Raw genomic sequence first — 16,379 nt, 5'->3', positions numbered from 1 at the left:
TTTTCGACGTAACTCTGTTTGTGGCTCTCATGTCGTCATGCTACCAATAACTTATTTCTAGTGCATTTCCAGCTAGCTGACTACTGGTCACGATGGACCAGGCATAGCCCAGGGAACATGTTATACCAGTATTTATTACAAACGGTTTTAGCAATCTTTAGTTGGTGGTCACTTGATTGATCGATATACAATACAATACATTGCTCATTCTGTTATCAAATTTCTCTGAAATTTGTCTGTAAGAATACATTCAATCATTCTTCTTATTTTTCGGCAGGCTGTACAAGTAACAACAAAACTAAAAATTATCCAAACATACTCTCACTCATACCTATGGTCTTTGAATTTTCCAGACAGCCGCCTCCTGAAGTTGCCAGAATGCCGTCACTCAACAAGGTCCACGATGTCGGATCCCCGAAATGGGAGGAGAATCGTAGCGGCAGCGAAGCCACGCTGTCCCAGGCCTCCGTGTCTATCAACAGCGAGAGGCGTAGGATGAGGCAAGTGATACGGAGCCTGGCGTCGCGAAATAAAGTCAGGGAGATGATCAAGGTTATGAGTGTCCTGATCGTGCCTTTGGTGGTCCTGGTCGTTCTCTCTGGGATCACTCTGGGAAGTAACATCAACACTTGGAAGACGGCAGCGCAGACCAGCAAGGCGGTAGGCGACATCCAGCTCACAAGCGACGCCGTGAAGCGGCTGCAGGTGGAGAGAGGGTGGTCGTCGACCTTTCTCAGCAGCAATCGGAGCGACCCGGCAGTGCGCGCACAGGTGAATTCTGCCAGGAATCTCACTGATCACGCCCTGCATGAAGTAACCGTGTGGCCACTCAAAGGTTTGAATACCACCTCAGAATTATTTCTGACAAAGCAACAATTTTTAAACGCACTCCAAGCCCATCGTCGCCAAGTTGATTCGATGAATGATCCCTTGACTGTATCAGAAAACATCGCCTTCTATACTGACGTGAACACCGAGTTCATCTTGAGTGGTATCACGTATACAGTAGAAGCAACAGATGGCAAACTTATATCTTTACTCGTAGCCAAAGACAGCCTTCTCTTTGCCTCTGATCTTTATGGCATCGAGCGTGCCCTTGGGGCGACGTATTATGCGTCCTGCAAACTTTCACAGGAGGATAGTTCCTGGTTCCGGGCTGTCAATTCTCAGGCTGAAATTCTCCTCAAGTATAGCAACGCCTACTTTTTGGATGAGTTGACCGTGATTCCAAATCCGGCCTACCTTCAAGAGATGCGAGATGAGATAGCAGAGAACGGGGACGCTTGCCAGAAATACGGGACCGAGGGGTCTGCCGTCAGGGCACGGATGTGGTTCGGCAATATCACGATATTCATCGAAGAGCTGGCGTCCGTGCTATCGGACACGTCAAGTATGATCCAGACGCTTAATAAGAAAGTGCAGCAAAACGCCCTCACCACCGTCATTATCTATGCCGTTGTCGTGTCCATCATCGTGCTGACGTGTTTCTCGCTCGGCACGTGGTTCGTTTTCCAGACGAACAACCTTCTGAGTTTGGTTGGTTCCCATGCCAAGAAACTCTCGGAAAAGACGAAGGAGCTGGCGGAAGAGAAGAAACGCGCCGATCGACTACTCTACCAGATGCTTCCAAAGACGGTGGCGGAACAACTCAAGCTCGGGCTCGCCGTGGCAGCCGAGCAACACGAGGGCGTCACCATCTACTTCAGCGATATCGTTGGCTTCACGACATTGGCCGCTGTTAGCTCGCCTCTTCAAATCGTGGATATGTTGAACGGCCTGTACAGGTAAGACTCATTTGAGTTCAGTTGCAAATAATGTGTATATGATTTGAAAAAAAAAAAAACTGCGATTGGAACACAGGTATTATACCCAAAAAACAACAAAAAACAAAACAAACAAAAAAGACTTACAAAATGAAAATGAGTAACGTAAAGTGAATTGACATTACTTCCTGCCACCAAGTAAATCAGACCTCGTTGCTGTTGCTCTTTGATAATTTATAATATGACAATAATAATAATAAAATTTGAATTCCTCATAGAATGGTTTCCTCTTTAACATTTTCATAAAGTGGTTTCTTAAGTATCTCGCAGAAAAAAGTAAAAGCTAAATCATTGTCCCAAACAATACTACACATCCCTTTAACAAGTGAGACGCTGCTTTAAAAGTGTAAAGGTGTCCATTGAGGATAGTGCCTATAGACGTGTATATTTTACTTAAAGGGCCCCTGATATCTAAGTGCATGTTGATTTGTGTTGAGTTATGATACCCTCGACATCACTTTTGCGGTAAAACGAATATCTGGAAACATTCCATATATTTTTAATGATTTTTTCTTCTATTTTTCTTCTGATTACTTGGGAACGCCCACAAAAATCCTTCACAACCAATATTCCTCAGATGACCTTATCTGTCAATCATTGCTTAAGTACTGAAATGTTTAACAAAAATCATTGGAATGCACCTTCCACTCGACTCAGCATAACTTGCATGTTCCCCTCGCCATGTCTTTTGTTAGTCACATTGATATCACAGAAATATGCAAATTATGCTACAACTAAATTCCACAAGTGTATATACATGGCACTATCGTATCATATAGTACATAAATCGATAGTGCCATGTATAGATTTGTGGAATTTGTGGTGATCCTGGAGCAGAGAAACCAATACTGTGCAAAATCCACAACATAATGCACAGAACTAGGATGATGACATATCACACTCACATATTCCTATATTGGGGTGTAATTCCATGACAATACCATTTGCTGAACAACTTCACCAGTGTAGAATTTACGCATGCTTTCTTCTTTTGTTCTGCTTCTTTGAGCACCTTATCATGCATTCTTATATAATGCTGCTCTGTCACGTCTTTCTTGTTCACTGAGAAATGTAATGAATTTGGCAGACATTTATTCTTTATGCCAATCACTTTCAGTTCTGAAACTTTGCATCCGGGAAAAACCCTTTTATAGATTTTAAATGCAAATGTCTAAAAATTAGCCGAAAGTCTCCTGTAAGATTTCCATCTTTTTTTTCTTTCTTTTTTTTTGTCTAATACTTGATACATTTACATGTTTAGACTCCGGCCGCTTGATGTTTATTCTTATTATCATCAAGTTTCATGCAGCTTTGACTGTTTGAGTTGTTTATATTCATCGGGAAATACACGCTTGTTTTTGTATTCTGTTATTTCATTATCAGCTTGGAACATACCTATCGCTATATCGAATCATCGCTAAGTACTTGATCGATCTTGGCAAAATATTAACTACGAATAGAGATTGGGAAAACAGAGGAGGGCGAATAATTCATAGTGATACATAAGACAACAACTTTAGTGATATCCAATCAAAAATCTTAAAGTCGGCGTCGGACAGGAAAACTGGAACTCTGTTCATGCAGATGGTGTAGACGACTGTCGTAAATTCCCTGCCCTTCAAACGCAAACAAACAAAAGCACTACTGTTTTCTAAATCTATCCACTCGGTTGGATACATGAAATGATTCTATCAAAACTTCGTTTCATAGCCAGCCATAACGGAATCAAAAACTGTGTTCGTTATATTTACCTCATTTAGGATATTTTAAAGGGATTTCTTTTGCTACTTCGTATGACAACAGAAAAAATTAAAAAAGAAGTCGCAGTGAATATTGGGGAAAAAACTGGACACACAAAATAAAAGTTATACATTTTTAATATTTAGAGAGTAAGACAAATTGGCAATTCTGTGTGATTTGACATTGAACAGCTCTTTATTTGTTTCGTACACAAAATTATATCAATTCTAATTTTTCTCAAATACTTGGACACAGACGAGACGTATCCGCAGAGGAGGACGAGCGCGCGCAAAAAAAGAGAGAAATACTCTTGTTATATACGCAGTATATAGATCAAGATTTTTTTTTTTCCCTTGGGAGTAAAAAAAAGGATGGAAATTTGTAAAATTTCGTGTACAAACTTGAGGGAGAGCTGCTCAACACCTACGTCGCACAGAGTTGACGATTTTTTTTTTTGACTATCTAAACTACAACAAGTCATGACTTTTTTGTGTGTCTGGTTTCTTTTTCCCAATATTCACTGATCTACTTCCCCGATGTTTCAGTGTTCATACAACGCAACGTTATATCAAGATGGAATTTCCCTTTAAAGAGCCACACGGCCAGCCATCTCCTTCATGTCCTTAGGAACTCGGACTCTTGTTTATTTAGCTCTTTGAAAAAGTGTGTCATTACTAAAATCAGAATTGTAGAAGAAGTTGATCATGATTTATTCTGCATATCTCCAAAACAAATCAATACAAATAAAAGTGACTGAGCAGGATATGACGTTAGAGGTAAATCTGTTTGGCTATTTCGTGCATCCATCGTTTGATCTAATCTTGTGTGGGCTAGAGCAAACGAAGAGTAGTCATTGATTGCGTAAATGAAATACAATTGATTGTACTCCAAAGACAAGTGTTATTCCAGAATACGGTGGCAGATTTAGACACACAATGTCAAACAAATCATAATGAACTAGAGAGGGGCCGTCAAAGGCGGCAGACCCACGCCTAAGTACAAAGTCGGGGTAAACATAATGTGCATTCGGTCATCTACCAGAATTCGGCCACGTAATTGCCAGTGTGCTTTATCACCAGCCAGTGAGTTCTACCAAAGATCGTACACTGAAGTGTACGATCTTTGGTTCTACAGTCACATCACACGCAAATCACATAATTACACATACGGTATTAACACTCATTCACGTACAGGAAAGTCCTTAAGTCTCCTCCAAAAATCCATCGAAAATCCCAAATTCCACCGTCAAAAGTGCAGAATCGGAACTTTTCCAAGCGCGCGCGAATTAAGTCCAGTTTTAAGAGTATTGTCTACGCGACGGGTCGCGGAAAAAGCGCTAAAAATCGAGAAATACGCCGTTTTCTTGCGGGATATTTTGATTATAGCAAGCCGAGAGTGTGATGATATCAAAGGTCGTATGAGTGTACGATCTTTGATGGTATCCACAAAAGCAAAAAAGAAAAACAAAATTTACGTACCCCCTAGGCAATTACCCCTATGATTAGTGTCTACGGGAATTATTCAATGCAAGGGTTGAATGCAAATGTCTACTGCACCAGTATTCGGCCACCAACGAGCGCCGCAACGTCCCCGGTGCAATTTTGCACCAACAGTGTAGAGCGCGATGCATTTTCAGCGGCCTTGCACACGCATTGACATTGAGCACGCATATCGTGCAGTGTGACTGCGACCGAGCAAAATGCTCCTCCAACGAAAAAAACAATCAATGTTAATTTGAAAAATCATCAAAATACGGGCCAGTTTGTGATGACGGAGAACGAACTTTCATAAATCTAGAAGGACATAGTCCCTCAAATAGGCCTAAACGTAAATTTCGGAATTCTTACGAACATTTGAGCAGCGAAGTCGGATCGTTGGGGAGTTTATAGTCCAGTCAATCTAGCGATTTTTAGGGGGTAACCCACCACTAATTGCAACAGTAGGAATTTTACTGCAGAGCAAGTCGTTGAGGCCTCCTGAACACCATACTAAAAGTCCCAAAAAATCCAGCGGGGCAATTTAGTAAAATTTGCATAATATGCAAATTAGCACCTGAAATGAGAGGAAATTGACAGATCTCAGCTTCCCGTTATCCAATTTTAAAGATTTAAATGTATAAACTTATATTTTGTAGGTCAATGAACACGATAGATGCCTTTTCGAATTGGTCGTACAAAAATAATTTACATAAAATGCAAATTAGCGGTAACTGTAAGAGTACATTCATAACAACAGTACTCACGTTGGCACAATGCACGTTTTGCATATGGGGACGCGGGGTTGAGGGGGTAACTTTGGGCGCCTCCCAAGGGGCCGCTTTAAATGTGCATCACTTTTAACTATATAAGTATTGTAAAGCAATGTCTCCTGTATTGATTACATTGCATTTCTTGAAAACAAAAAATACCCTTGCTGTAAGGCACGATCGAATTTTGACAGTATGTACTTTTGGAACATATATATTCGCGTTATATGATATTATATGTTTTCTATATTGCCAAGAGGATAAAGGGCATTTCGGGGGCACACGCCACAGGGTCGCCCTTCAATAAGCACCCTTTTTATTGTGTAGATCTTGTAAAGCAAATCTTCTTCTATCATATTCATGACTTTTCATTGATATAAGAGTGTATTTGCTGTATTGCTGGACCTACATTTAAAACCATTCACACTAGAACAACTGCATTTGCGTTGCTAATATCCGTATCTTGTCATAAAGGGCGTGAGCGTAGGTGTAAATTCAGACACCTCCCCAGGGATTACCTTTGGATGTCCACCTTTTTGACAATGTAGTTATTTTAGAGCAATGTTTCCTCTACTAATTAGTTGCATTTTTTTGGGGAAACAAAAGTGCCTTTGCTATACGGCACGATGGAATTTCGAAAACATGTACGTTTGGAACATATATATATTCGCGTTATATGATATTATATGTTTTCTATTATTGCCGTGAGGGTGGAGTATTTTTGGCACATCCCACAGGGTTACCGTTTGATGCGCACCCTCTTAAGTGTATAGATCTTGTAAAGTTAAGTTTCTTCTATCATTTTCATAACTTGTCATCGATGAAAATTGTATTTGATGTATTGCCGGAACTACTTTTACAACCATTCATGCTAGAACAACGGTATTTGCGTTGCTAATATCTGTGTTTTGTAATAAGGGGGCGTGAGCGTAGATGTGAATTTTGACACTTCCCAAGGGATTACTTTTGAATGTTCACCCTTTTGACAATATAGTTATTGTAGAGCAATGTCTCCTCTATTAATTAGTTGCATTTCTTGGAAACAAAGGTGCCTTTGCTATTCAGCACGATGGAATTTTGAAAACATGTACGTTTGGAACATATATATATTCGCGTTGTATGATATTATATGTTTTCTAAGTTGCCGTGAGGGTTGAATATTTTTGGCACATCCCACAGGGTTACCATTTAATGTGCATCCTCTTCACTGTATAGATCTGGTAAGGTTAAGCCTCTTCTATCATTTCCATAACTTTTCATTGATAAATAGTGTATTCGCTGTATTGCCGGGACTACTTTTAAAACCATCCACGCTAGAACAACGGTGTTTGCGTTGCTAATATCTGTGTTTTGTCTTAAGGGTGCGTGAGCGTAGGTGTAATATTGGACCATTCCCAAGGGATTGTCCTTTAATGTTCACCCTTTAGAGAATATGGATATCGTTAAGGGATGTCTCCTCTATTAACTACAATGTATTTTTGAAAACAAAAGTGCCCATGCTGCATGGCATGATCGAAGTTTGAAACATGTACGTTTGGAACATATAGTATATTCGCGTTAATGATATTCAATGTTTTCTATATTGCCGTGAGGGTGGGGTACTTTGGGGCACATCCCACAGGATTGGAATTTAATGTGCATCCTCTCACTGAATAGATATTGTGAAGCAATGCTTCTTCTATCATTTCCACGACATTCATCGATATAAAAGTGTGTAGCTGTATTGCCGGAACTACTTCTAAAACCATGTACCAAAGAACGTCAGTATTTGCGTTCATAGTATCCGTGTGTTGTAATTACGGGGCTTGAGAGGAGGTGTAATTTTGGACACTTCCCAAGGGATTGCTTTGAAATGTTCACCCTTTTGACAATAAAGTTAAGGTAGAGCAATTTTTTCTTCTTTCAATTATATTGCATTTCTTGAAAACAATAGGGCACTTGCTGTACAACCGTTGGAAAATTGGAACATATTCGTGCTAAATGATAGTGCATGTTTCCTATATTGCCCTGGGGGTTGGATGATTTGAACACATCCCACTCGGTGGCCTTTGAGTGTGCACCCCTTTCACTATATGAATATTGTAAAGCAGTGTCTCTACCATTTAAAAATCATGAAAAGTAAAGTGTTTTTATTTACAACCCGGCAAAACGACTTTCTACGTGCATGTACAACTGAATTTGCTTCGGCATATAATGCATGTTTTGTTAACCTGTTTTGGGACCACGAAGGTCAAGGTATGGGTGATTTGGGCACTTCTCAAGGGCTTGCGTTTGAATGTCCAACTTTTTGACAATATAGATATTGTAAAGCAACGTCTCCTGTATTACCTGAATTGCATTTTACGAAAATAAAAGAGTATGTGCTAGACAGGCGGAAGAACTTTTCAGAGGCATGTACCCATGGAACATTTTTTTCGCTGTTGTATATACTGCATGTTTTTCATTGCCTTTAGGATTTCACCTTTTCATCTTATAGATATTGTAGAACAATAATTCTTCTATAACTTCCACTGAAATTTAATGGAAATGAAACGAAAAGGACGTTATAGAGGGTTATAGAGGGTGTATTCACGTGTATATACTGTGTTTTGTACCGGGCTGTGAGGGTATAGGGATAAATTCGGGTACCTCCCTCCGAGTCGCTTTGACTCATGTGCACCACTTTTTAAAGATATACTTTCATAGAAATAGTCTTTGCTAGACGGCCAAACGACTTAAAAAAAAAAAAAAAAATCTTGTACGCTTAGAACAACGGAAATCGCGTTGGTTGATGCATGTTTTGCAAATGGCCGTGGGGATATGATCGATAGGGGTAACTTTGGTCACTACCCACAGAGTTTCCTTTGACTGTGCTATCTTCAATATCTCAAAACCCTCAAGGGTGCAAGAGCTGAATCATCCAGATTCGAATAAGCACCTCTCCAAATAGAGTTCATTAATTACAAAATTGGACAAGTTATAGATGTTGACAGTTGTTTATATTATTAAATTGATTCTACGTAATTAATGGATAAGCTATCATTATCTTTCTGATAACAAACTATTATTCGCTTAAAATTATTCATGCTAGGTTTCTAATGCTGAAAAGTTTGTTTTTGGTGAAGAGAAACTGAAATGTCACATTTGAACACTCTTGATATGCTCATATCGGGCACTTTGGTGCATTTGAATATTCCGTTGGCTCGGTACCCTTTGCATATTATGCAAATGAGGCCCAGATTATGTACATGGAATTGTTTGCATCGCACTAAGTGACATTGCAAACATATGTTTCAACACTTTCGGTGTTCCAATCTGAAACCTAGAGGCATAGTTTTCATGGAAACACTGTATTTTAATCATTATTGGAGCTAATTTGCATATTATGCAAATAAGGCCCAGAATATGTACATGGAAATGTTTGCATCGCACTAACTTACATTGCAAACATATGTTTCAACACTTTGGGTGTTCCAATCTGAAACCTAGAAGCATAGTTTTCATGGAAACACTGTATTTTTATCATTATTGGAGCTAATTTGCATATTATGCAAATGAGGCCCAGAATATGTACATAGACATGTTTGCATCGCACTAACTGACATTGAAAACATAAGTTTCAACACTTTCGGTGTTTCAATCTGAAACCTAGAAGCATAGTTTTCATGGAAACACTGTATTTTTATTATTATGGAGCTAATTTGCATATTATGCAAATTTAGCCACTTTACCCCATTGGATTTCTTGGGACTTTTAGTATGGTGTTTAGGAGCCCATAACAAGTTGCACTGCAGTGGAATTCATACTGTTGCAATTAGTGGTGGGTGAAACCCTATTTTGACTGGACTATTATGTCTTCGTATGGTAGCGGAAAATCGCAAAGTGAGAAACGGGAAATTTTCGGAATGGTCACTATACCATGGGGTCAAAACTTCAAGGTCACACAGAATTTGCAAGGGTCAACCGATTATCACCAAAATCTAATCGATTCTTTCCTGTCATTATCCAAACATTCCCTGAACATTTCGTGCAAATCCGTTTACCCGTTCTCTTGTTATCTTGTACACAAACAAACAAACAAACAAACAAAAACAAACAAACAAACAAACAAACAAACAAACAAACATACGGAACCCTTTACATAACCCCCTGCCGATTTTCATCGGCGTGGGTAACAAAGACAGCAACGTTAATTGTTTAGATTAAGAAATACATGTATCATTATCATAGCCATGGAGTGCAAAAGTTTACGTTGTAATGGGTTTCACATTAAGCCAAATAACTTAAATCACTCACGTGCACTTACATGCGAATAAAAAGTTATTGTTGCACACAGTGGCGTACCGTGGGTCAAGACATGGGGGGGGGGGGCACCTCGTGGAAAAGTAATTTTGAAGGTGTGTATGCTTGCGCAGCGCAGTCATTGAGCAACATGGCACACGAATAGGACTCTTCCTTTTACTGTACGTATAGTCAGGGGCGGATCCAGGAATTCCGTACGAAATTAGATCACATGCGCGAGCGAGCGTAGCGAGCGCTCTAGAATAGACATATTTGTCATGTAAGAGAAAGTTATCTTTCTGATAACCCAGGACGTGTAACTCCATTCTCTTATTGCACGCTCTAACTGCTGGCATTGCTGATAATTTATGGCGAATACCTTATAACAACACCCTCTATTAGAAAAGTCATTCCAGAATCATCATTTCGTTCACTTATTTGTGTGTGCGAGCGAGCGAAAGCGAGCCAGCGCCTGAAGAAACATGCTCTTTTCATGTGTCTTGAATACATAATATGTTATCATTTTTACCCAATAAATATCTTCCCGAAAAATATAAGTTCCAGGTACCCAAAAAAAAAAAAATAAAAATAAAAATCCTATCTTTCTTGTCGGCGCAATGTTTGTTACATGTTAAAAGTTTTCCTTACATCGATTATGGAATGACGGTGTGAAACGACAATTACTGGCAGCAACATCAGGAGAATTGCATAACAATTAAATGCGAGCGAGCGGAGCGAGCGAGATTGAAAATTTTGGCATTTTACAGTCCAAAAACTGCCGTTTGTAGCTTTTTTTTTCACTTTGGAAATTAAGGGGGGGGGGCGCCACTGGCAGCCAAGGGTGTCGGTTCATGTTCATGATTGAGGAAGGTATGACCAGCGAGGGGGCGTCGAAATGACCAAGCGGGGGAAGGATGTCCAAAATCTGCACTTTAGAGCATGCCTTAATAAGTGTGTGTGTGTGTGTGTGTGTGTGTGTGTGTGTGTGTGTGTGTTTTATACACATGGAAAAGTTAGGAAATAGCTCAGGTCAAGTCTTATTGTTGGCAATGCAAGGCATTTTAGTATAGACTAGTATATTAATATGTAAAGCAACACTGCAAAATCGATGATAGATTTGATATGAACGAAGCATTTAAGGTACATTCTACATCACATTGCGCAACATTGCAGCGACTCTCTCTGCCGTTTGGATATTCACACACTGCGTACATCCTGCTTATATTCAGAATGCCAACCAGGAATGCACGATTTCGTCTTTCATTTTGGAACAGATGTAGCCTACGGTATAAAGTGATTACGTAAGAGAAATATACCTATCGTGTTTTGTTTTGTTTTGTTTTGGTTTTGGTTTTGTTTTTGGTCTTGCTTGTTTGTTTGTTTGTTGTTGTTGTGGTTTTTTTTTGGTTTTTTTTTTTGGTTTTTTGTATTTTTTTTTTTGAGGGGGGGGGGGGCGCCACCAATCAAGTCAATGTTTGCTTATTACGTTATTAGCGACAGTGGTAAAAGTGGTCACAAAATGTTAACGATAATAATGACTAAAGTCCACGCGGACCTTTTTTTTCGCATATTTTGTTTGTTTTCTTGTCATAGAGTGTGTGTGTGTGTGTGTGTGTGTGTGCGCGCGCGTGGTCACCTATACGTGTCCATCGTGCAGCATTTTGAAGGAAACTTCACTAAAGCGTAAACGTCCATACCTTTACTTTAAGATACTACTGTGTAGCCATTTGCCTTTAGATGCAGAAGCACGCATTGCGCTTCCATTGTTAGGTTATTTTGATCTAATTAAGATATGAACTGTGTATGTGCTCGTGGAATTGGTTTGTGAAAGCTCAACTATAGAGCCTCGAATGGCGTCGCCATTGGGGTTAAGGGACTGGACTTTATTGGCATTCCCTGGTGTAGTTTGTATAATGTTATATCACAAATCGCTGTCATTTCAACCGAAATTCGAGGGTTTGTAGTTATTCGATCGCTCCATTGCTTCCAGTTATCAAATTATAATGGAAAGGAAAAACAAACAGCGGAAGGTTTGGCAATTATACGCATGTGCTTGGAGAGTAGATTTTGTGTTAAGCTGTTCTTCTCTCTAAAAGAACAGAAATAAGATGACACAAAAACAGCCTCCGTCAGTCAATGATTTACGCACACAAACTGGATAAAGGTTCACAAGGAGCACTATAGTTCTTAGTATTATACATGTCATAAAGTCCATATAATTTAGAGGTCATTGTTAATGGACACCAGCGCCCCAGTCCTCTTAAACAAAAATAAGCCTCACAGTTTGAAAAAAGCATACTTTGATAGCATGATGGAAGGAACTCGGTGTGGTATTGTTACAATTTTCTTGAACAAATCACACATGGAGATAAAAAAGCAACAACTTTGGAAACAGATGTGAGCAGACAAATAACGTATATACATCAAAAGGTGTGCAACAAAGGAAAACGCGTGGGAATTAAACCATAACTCAAGCTTTTTCCCGCCAAACCATTCCATTTACTACTTTGGGCGAAGGACAAAATGCATCAAGAATCTCTTGCTGCTCATCTGTTTCAAATTCTCTTTCCCCGCCGCCTAATGGCGGAGAAAATTTTTCAGCTTAGTGAAGAAGGAGAGTGGCATTGAAAATGCAATACAAAATTTATTCAAAATGCTTTTATGATGGGGAAAAATAGTTTAAGGATCAGCAAGTTGGTGTGTTAAAAGCGTCTGAGGCAATGTTCCACCTTGAGTTCAGTTTTTGTTATCAAAGGACCTGATCTCACATTGTATCTTGACCTTCGTATTGGAAGCGCAACACACGTTATGCTTGTCGCATCCCCCATCGGGGATAATATTAGACTACATTAGCTGTGCAGATTGTTATTTTTTGAGTGTTTTTCCTGTAAAACGAGATGAACCATTCCCGACGGAGAAGGCATGTTTCTTAACCAAAGAGCACTGGCGTAGCCAGGGGGGGGGGGGGGCGATGGGGGCGGTCGCCCCCCCCTAAGATTTGGACCGGGGATTTGGGAGGCGGGAAAAAAAAATGCGTGTATATTGTATGCATGCACATGAAGCGGGTCTCCTTTTGAACCTTTCATCAAATAAGATATTTGTTGAATATTTCACTCAAAGTGTGCACCAGATCGTTGAATTTCAATTCAAAATATGCAAAATTTCTCGTGCTTGGGAGGTATCCCCCTCCCAAACCCGCCCCCTCTGTGCCTCTTTCCCTAGCTTAGTACACTTTTTAGATTAAAAAAAAAAAAAAATGAATAATTCTGAGTGCACAAGACTTATCACTTATATTCCGAAAAACTCAAGGTTCCCTCATGTATAAGGGGAATTTCCCCTTTTAATCGACCCTTTCCTCCCTCAGTCCCCCCGCCCCATCAGTTTTTTTTTTTTGATTTCCCAAATGTTGGTTCCATCAAATATGCGTATACGAGATATCTCAATTTCAACCTTAAAAAGGCAAAAGCTCCATCGGAAGAGAAGGGTGGAGATAACACTCGCCCACGCCTTCTCCCTGCTCGCCCGCCCCTCCCCCCCCCTTCCGCCATGCATAGAAAAAGACTGTGGCTATACCCAGATCGCTTTATTTCAATTCTAAAAACGCAAAAACTCCGCGAGCGGGAGGGGGAATCCCCCTTCCCCTAAGCTCTACCTCACTAGACTTTATACATACAGATGGTGTACATTCGGAATAAGAGCTAAATTCCGTGATTTCACTTCGATGAAAAAGTATTGTACCAAAAATTTACACATGATCGCTGAATTTCAGGTCTGAAAACGCAAAATCACCTTCGTGTGGGAGGGGATATGCCCCTATCTACATCCTGTGCTTTTTCTGTTTGATTGCTGAACAGACAGCGTTCATGATATTCAGTGTAAGAATTGTTTAATACAAGAAGATTATTTAAATGATACCATTTTATAGGCAAATTGTTCAATAATAATCTACACTAAAATATACTGCAACCTTAAACAAGTGGGACTGTTTCACGTCGATAAAACGCGCAAAAACATGCATCAAATTGCACCATTTGCAACATCAAAATGCAAAAAGTTCTCACCATGGGAGGGGGGAAACCCCCCTCCCACACCCTCCCCTCCCCCTTCGCTCGCTCCGCTCGCTCGGGTTCAGTCGCGTTCATGATATTCAGTGAAAAGAATTAATACAAGAAGGTTATTTAAATCATACCATTTTATAGGCAAATTGTTCAATGATAACCTACATCAAAATATACTGCTACCTTAAACAAGTGTTACTGTTTCACGTCGATAAAACGCGCAAAAACATGCATCAAATTGCACCATTTGCAACGTCAAAATGCAAAAAGTTCTCACCGTGGGAGGGGGGTCACCCCCTCCCACGCCCTCCCCCCCCCCCCCCCCCTCGCTCGCTCCGCTCGCTCGGGTTCAGTCGCGTTCATGATATTCAGTGAAAAGAATTAATACAAGAAAGGGCTTTTTACACTTGTAAAATTTTGCTTAGCCCCGGACCAACGGTGGGGCTAAGGGGGGGGGGGGGGGGGGGCCTTAGCCCCACCGTTGGTACGGGACTATCCTTAGCCCACTTTCTGTTTACACTCGTTTTTGCCAAAGTGGGCTAGCCCCACCGATAGTACGGTACTATCTGGCCCTGCAAAATAGCAGGGGTTAGCACCGCAATTGCAAGTGAGTGTAAACAGAACGAAAAAATAATCCTGGGCTAAGCGACGGAGACGAAGTCCGACCCTCACTGACCAATCAGAAACGAGGCAATCAAGTGCTGCCGGTGCGTGCGTGTACGTGTACAGTACACAGCGTAATTATGAATATTCATGTGGTTTGGAAAGTCCGGGGCTAAGAAATACGAGTGTAAAAAGGTCAGTTTTCTCCTTAGCCCCGGACAAGAGATAGTACGGGACTAATTGGCGAGTGTAAAAAGCTGAAAAATTGGTACGGGACTAACGATAGTCCTGGGTCAGAGAAAGTCCGGGGTTAAGAAACACAAGTGTAAAAAGCCCTGAAGTGTATTTAAATCATACCATATTATAGGCAAATTGTTCAATGATAACCTACATCAAAATATACTGCAACCTTAAACAAGTGGGACTGTTTCAACTCGTTAAAACACGCAAAAACATGCATCAAATTGCACCACTTGCAACATCAAAATGCAAAAAGTTCTCACCGTGGGAGGGGGGACACCCCCCTCCCACACCCTCCCCCCTCTCTCGCTCCGCTCACTCGGGTTCAGTCGCGTTCATGATATTCAGTGAGGAGAATTAATACAAGAAGTTTATTTAAATTATACCATTTTATAGGCAAATTGTTCAATAATAATCTACATCAAAATAAACTGCTACCTTAAACGAGTGGGACTTTCACGTCGATAAAACGCGCAAAAACATGCATCAAATTGCACCATTTACAACATCAAAATGCAAAAAGTTCTTACCGTGGGAGGGGGGACACCCCCCTCCCACACCCTCCCCTCCCCCCTCGCTCGCTCCGCTCGCTCGGGTTCAGTCGCGTTCATGATATTCAGTGAAGAGAATTAATACAAGAAGTTTATTTAAATTATACCATTTTATAGGCAAATTGTTCAATTATAATCTACATCAAAATAAACTGCTACCTTAAACGAGTGGGACTTTCACGTCGATAAAACGCGCAAAAAATGCATCAAATTGCACCATTTGCAACATCAAAATGCAAAAAGTTCTTACCGTGGGAGGGGGGACACCCCCCTCCCACACCCTCCCCTCCCCCTAGCTCGCTCCGCTCGCTCGGGTTCAGTCGCGTTCATGATATTCAGTGAAAAGAATTAATACAAGAAGTGTATTTAAATTATACCATTTTATAGGCAAATTGTTCAATGATAATCTACATCAAAATAAACTGCTACCTTAAACAAGTGGAACTGTTTCACGTCGATAAAACGCGCAAAAACATGCATCAAATTGCACCATTTGCAACATCAAAATGCAAAAAGTTCTAACCGTGGGAGGGGGGACACCCCCCTCCCACACCCTCCCCCCTCTCTCGCTCCGCTCACTCGGGTTCAGTCGCGTTCATGATATTCAGTGAGGAGAATTAATACAAGAAGTTTATTTAAATTATACCATTTTATAGGCAAATTGTTCAATAATAATCTACATCAAAATAAACTGCTACCTTAAACGAGTGGGACTTTCACGTCGATAAAACGTGCAAAAACATGCATCAAATTGCACCATTTACAACATCAAAATGCAAAAAGTTCTTACCGTGGGAGGGGGGACACCCCCCTCCCACACCCTCCCCTCCCCCTCGCTCGCTCCGCTCGCTCGGGTTCA

The 16,379-nt window shown here is 40.5% G+C and overlaps 1 protein-coding gene across 1 annotated transcript in view; it reads left to right on the top strand.

Moving 5' to 3' along the window:
• The first annotated feature begins 378 nt into the window (after positions 1–378).
• LOC139735841 (uncharacterized) overlaps positions 379–16,379 on the top strand; it is a 39,450-nt gene continuing 23,449 nt past the window's right edge. The window contains exon 1 of the mRNA XM_071646590.1: positions 379–1,784. Within this exon, the coding sequence (XP_071502691.1) occupies positions 379–1,784 (1,406 nt within the window). The remainder of the gene's footprint in view (positions 1,785–16,379) is intronic.

Source organism: Diadema antillarum, unplaced genomic scaffold, assembly GCF_040938485.1.
Source record: "Diadema antillarum isolate AM-2024a unplaced genomic scaffold, OU_Dant_1.0 scf00000028, whole genome shotgun sequence".
Lineage (NCBI taxonomy): Eukaryota > Metazoa > Echinodermata > Echinoidea > Diadematoida > Diadematidae > Diadema > Diadema antillarum.
Note: the sequence above shows the minus strand (reverse complement) of the source record. Positions and strands in the feature narration are given on the sequence as shown.